The following is a 5,168-nucleotide window of genomic DNA, read 5'->3' on the forward strand; positions in this document are numbered from 1 at the left end:
AAGTAATATAGAGTCCAGAAAGGATGCTTATAAGAAGTTGTATTCAGTATAAACCAATGACTTCTTCATCAGAGCTAAAGATTGCTGAACAAAACGTGTTATTGGGTAAAGGATCTGCAATGGACAGAATTCCCTGCTACCCCCTCTTACCCCTTCTTTGCATGTTGCACTGATGAGAAACTGGAAGAGCTTTGTGTCTGAAGATATCACAGAAGGGAAAGGGATGAGGGCATCTGGAAGAACTCCTCCTGCTCCTGCTTCCCCTATATCCAGGTCTTTTAGGGAGCGGTGGTCTCCCTTTCCTTCACACCTAAACCAAATCAGCTAAAATGGGGTTCTACTTTCCATTGGGCCCTTCTTGTACTGCATGGCTTCACACCAGACTGCTTTGTTTAAAAATGTCAATGATTGTAGCCAAAATGGCTTCAATTTCGACCAAGCTTGGGGATCTCAAAGGGTTTAGGGCCCCACAGAATACCTTCTTTGCCTGATATTGGAGACTAAGGATGAACTGTCAGTTCAAAGGTTCTGAAAATGGGCAAACTAAATCAGCCGAGTCAAACCTCTGGCAGCACCGGGAAGTGAAATTATTTCTCAGCTGTATTGTTTTTCTTTTGGCAGGCGCTGGGTGTCACTCATGATTATGTTCATCTGGATTAATGATACATTTACAATGTAGGTTTTTTTTTAAGGACTTGACAAAAAGTGTCAGTGTGTTTATTTACTGTTCATATTTTGGGAGATCGAATAGGGGTACTATATACCCCTTACTCATTCAGATGGTGGGGAGGTGATATCTGGGGGCCCTCTCTTTGTTAAAGGTATTTTTCAAATTCTGAAGGCCACCCCAGATTGCAGACCCTCAAAACCACCTTATTCTCAAATTTCCCCCATGGCAAGGTGGCACCACTATATTAAGGATGTATGGCCTGGTATGGTTCAGCAGGGGGGGACACACGCTCATCTACCCTACCCAGCCAGACTGAATGCACAGATAAGGGTCTTCAATGGATTTTTAGGGTGACCTCATACTTTTCTTTTCTTGTTTTTTGCATGGGGTCCCCTCAAGATCTGGTATGGAATTTAGGAGGGAGGCAATGCCTTTTGTTTTTGCACTTTCGTTGTGGGGTCCCCCTTGACATCCATAGTAAACCCTTACCAAAGGACTGTGTCTGGGTTCGGTTTGAGGCAGGTTCAGATGTTTGCTGAACCTGATTCACACTGAACTCAGATACATTTAGCTTATCCCTATTGGGGAATGTATCCATGGGAGAGGTTTGAAATAGCCATTAGACATTGGTATGTGACTGGCAGAGAACATGACAGTCCGTCATGAACTTAAAATCTAAAATGAGCCAGTTGGGGCAATTGGGTTGGAATCTAGCCTCACTCAGACTTATTCAACATTAAATTGGCTTAGAAATGTATCCTCAATAAATTTAATATTATATCTCTATATTTCTGTTTCCTTCAGACGTAGTTCTAGACTTGAAGGCCCCATTATTTCCACCATGGAAGGACTGATCATAAATGGAACCATCATTTCCTACACAGACTTTGTACTCTTTGGATTCCCTGGCATAATAAAAAACAGGAAATTATTAATATTTCCATTTACTGTAATATATATAATAATCATGACTGCTAACCTCTTCGTCATTCATCGGATCTTTGTTATCCCGAGCCTCCACTCCCCCATGTACCTCCTTATATCCCTTCTTTTGACCATTAATGTTTCCTACACAGCCTCCTTCCTGCCGAAATTTCTAGTTGGTTTGACATTTGATTTGAACCAGATTACTCTGGCTGGCTGCCTCATTCAGATTTTTTTTATTTCCTTCATGTCTCTTTTTGAGTCCGGTGTTATGCTATCGATGGCCCTGGACAGGTTCATAGCCGTCTGTAGACCATTGAGATACAACGATATCATGACAACAAATTTTCTGGTCCAGTTGTCTGTCGCTGGGATTGTGAGGAGTACCCTCTTTATTTCTCCAATGGTTTTACTGACCGCTAGCGTCCGCTTCTGTAGGTCCAACGTCATTCTGAATTTCGTCTGTGAGAATGCTGGGCTTCTGAGCCTTGCCTGTGGAGATACCTCCAAACCACAAGCTGTAGGACTCATGGTTCGAATCTTGGTGACAGTAACTGATGTCAGTCTTATTCTGCTGTCTTACTTCTGCATTCTTTACACGGCCTTAAAGATCGCTGTTGGGAAAGCTCGTCATAAAGCTTTGAACACATGTGGTGCCCACCTTGCGGTGGCCATGATTATTTACCTAACTGCACTGATATCATCTGTTATACCAAGAGTACAGTCACAAATTACACCCGATGTTCAGAACATGATTAGCGCCATCTACCACATGACCCCAGTTTCTCTAAATCCCTTTGTCTATGGATTGGGGGTGAAAGAGATCAGAAGAAGCTTCACCAAATCCTGGAAGAATAGGGCTGGGTCTCACTAACCCTCATCGCACCTTCAGGTTTTATCATCTTCAATAAAGCTATTATTATCTTGGTCATTAATACACCTTGCTCAGATTTTGATGGGTGCTGTTTATTACTTGGATGGTGAGACCATCATCTGGTCTCTGCATTGGAATGACTCTTGTCAATATCAGTCCGAGAGTGATTAAGACACAAGAATAATAAAGAAAATTCTAAAGGACTGAAATGTAGTTGGTCCACCCCATAGCTGTTTTTACGATTTGATGACTGTTTTTGTTTTCAGCCCAACTAAAGCCAAGTAAGTTTTCTACCGAAGCAAATATTTGCTATCATGGGAAAAAGCACAAACTCTAGACTGGAATTTTACACTGAAAAATTCTATAGCTCCATCCAAAGCCAAGGGGTGGGGAAAAGAAGAACATTCATTTCTAGTTTTGTGGAATTGTTGAGGACAAAATATTTCCAGCTGGATGGTTAGATCCATATATTTGTGGAAAATTGTTTGGCTAGATTAATATTTGTAGCACCCTCCTGGTTAGGTTTCTGGGTTGTTAGGCAAATTTAGTTATTTTTGTCTCCTCTGTAATTTGCGGATCAGTAATTGATTTATTTTGGCTGTTCCGGGTTTTACAGGCTGCAGGCTTGTTTGCTCTCCCCTGCCTTCTGGAAAGCTCTGGATCATAGGGAGTGAAGCAAAGCAAATAGGGAACATGAATATTTATGGTGCTGCAACCAATCCCTGGCTAAGGCTCCATGTACACGGGACGTTGTTAAAAGTCCCTTTGAATGCTGGAATTTTTAGGACGTTTGAAACGTCCGTTTGGTCGCGTTTGTACCCGCGTTTAGCGGGCGTTTAGCGGAGTTTGCGGGCGTTTGCGTTTAGAAGCGTTCCTAGAGGTCAAAAAAATTATTCCCCTTTAAAATGGAAAAACGCGAACGCTAAACGCGGGTCATCGCATTCGGACGCGTTCGGACGCGTTCAGACGCGTTCAGACGCGTTCGGACGCGTTTGTGCGTTTGAAACGCCGGGAAACACACGTTCAAACGCAAATAATTGCGTTCTAAAAACAGTCCCTGAACGCAACTGCCTGCAAATGACTGTAAACGACCTGGTGTACATGGACAGATAAGATAAAATGTAGATGGGTTCAGGGGCTTCTGAAAAAAACGCCCAACTGCTCCTAAACGGCCATTTCCAGCGTCCCGTGTACATGGAGCCTAAGGGGGCCCAGAAAGTGGTTGAGAAACGCATAAATATTCTGAGATTTAGAACAGCAGGGGTCTTCCTGTTCAGGGGATTCCACCTGTCATGGTGGGGCTGGCTACCTCCCCAAGCCATTCTACTCAATCAAGCTGTTGTTCATTGAGGCCCTGGCTGTGGCAGAGCTGGGGTGGGGGGCCACACTTGAAAGTTTATCTGAGACTATGAGGCTTCCCCTATGGATCCAGTCAACATAGCCAAACTGTAAGGCAGCTGGAGGAAGCAGAATGGGCACAGCTGCTCTCCTGGCCTAGTGAGTACTACTCTACTACAAGAATCTGGTGAATGTGTACTATTGGGATAGCTAGGTCAAGTAGTTCCTCTCCTGAAGGGTTCATACCTTTGGCCTTTAATAGTCTCTCATGGGAGACTCATCCTCTGAACTTGGGCCAAGTAGCTCCTCTCCTGAGGGGTTCATATCTCTGGCCTTCCCTTGTCTCTAATGAAAGAACCATCCTCTGAACTTGGGCCAAGTAGCTCCTCTCCTAAAGGAGTTCATACCTCTGGTCTTCCCTAGTCTCTCGTGGGAGAACCATCCTCGGAACTTGGGCCAAGTAGCTTCTCTCCTGAGGGGTTCATACCACTGGCCCTCCCTAGTCTCTCCTGGGAGAACCAGCCTCTGAACTTGGGCCAAGTAGTTCCTCTCCTAAAGGGGTTCATACCTCTGGTCTTCCCTAGTCTCTCGTGGGAGAACCATCCTCAGAACTTGGGCCAAGTAGCTCCTCTCCTGAGGGGTTCATACCACTGGCCTTCCCTAGTCTCTACTGGGAGAACCAGCCTCTGAACTTGGGGCAAGTAGTTCCTTGTACACTGACCTAGTAACCAGTCCAGGGGATATCTACTCTGTCCTTAAAAGCATCTGATCACATCAAAATATGTGTGATCAGATGCTTTCACTATTTAAAAATAGCACTGTTTACATCTAGGGAAACCAGAGGTTACTAAAATGCGAGTCTCTTCTGGTCTCCTAAACCATAGAGGTGATGAGAGACGATCCGGTCACCAATCACCTCTATTGTACACAACCACCAGATGCTGTGCTCTCCATGAAGACAAGAGAGCTCGGAGAGGCACCAGGAGGAGGGGGAACCCCCTCTCCAGCAACTATAAAAGTAATCAAGCAGCTAAAAAGCAGCTAGGATTGCTTTTACTTTATAAAGCATCACCAGCTCCATAAAATAATACAAGAGTTATGTCTGACAGCTGCAGCCATAACCCTGGTATAACCACTTGCAGTCAGTCATGTACATGAACATGATTTGGAGGCAAGAGGATAAACTTGAAACCGAAAAGGTCATGGGGTATTCTAATAAAGGTAAGTTTTAAAGAAGAGGGCATCAACTTCCCTGTCTTTAAGGAAGAACCCCTTGGCCCCTGAGACTGGAAGAAAAGGCCACAGTAGGGGACCCTGAGTGAGCTGCACCCTGTTAAGCTACACTGGCTCTTTTATTCTGGC

General features: G+C 44.4%; 1 protein-coding gene across 1 annotated transcript; it reads left to right on the plus strand.

Moving 5' to 3' along the window:
* Positions 1-1,511: 1,511 nt before the first annotated feature.
* On the plus strand, positions 1,512-2,468 carry LOC309545273 (olfactory receptor 52K2-like; the record flags this gene model as incomplete). Its single annotated transcript, XM_082244413.1, has 1 exon — positions 1,512-2,468. One exon carries the CDS (start codon positions 1,512-1,514, stop codon positions 2,466-2,468), a length of 957 nt encoding a protein of 318 aa, XP_082100539.1.
* Positions 2,469-5,168: the final 2,700 nt, after the last annotated feature.

Source organism: Pelophylax lessonae, assembly GCF_965119305.1.
Source record: "Pelophylax lessonae genome assembly, chromosome: 2".
Taxonomy (NCBI): Eukaryota; Metazoa; Chordata; class Amphibia; order Anura; family Ranidae; genus Pelophylax; species Pelophylax lessonae.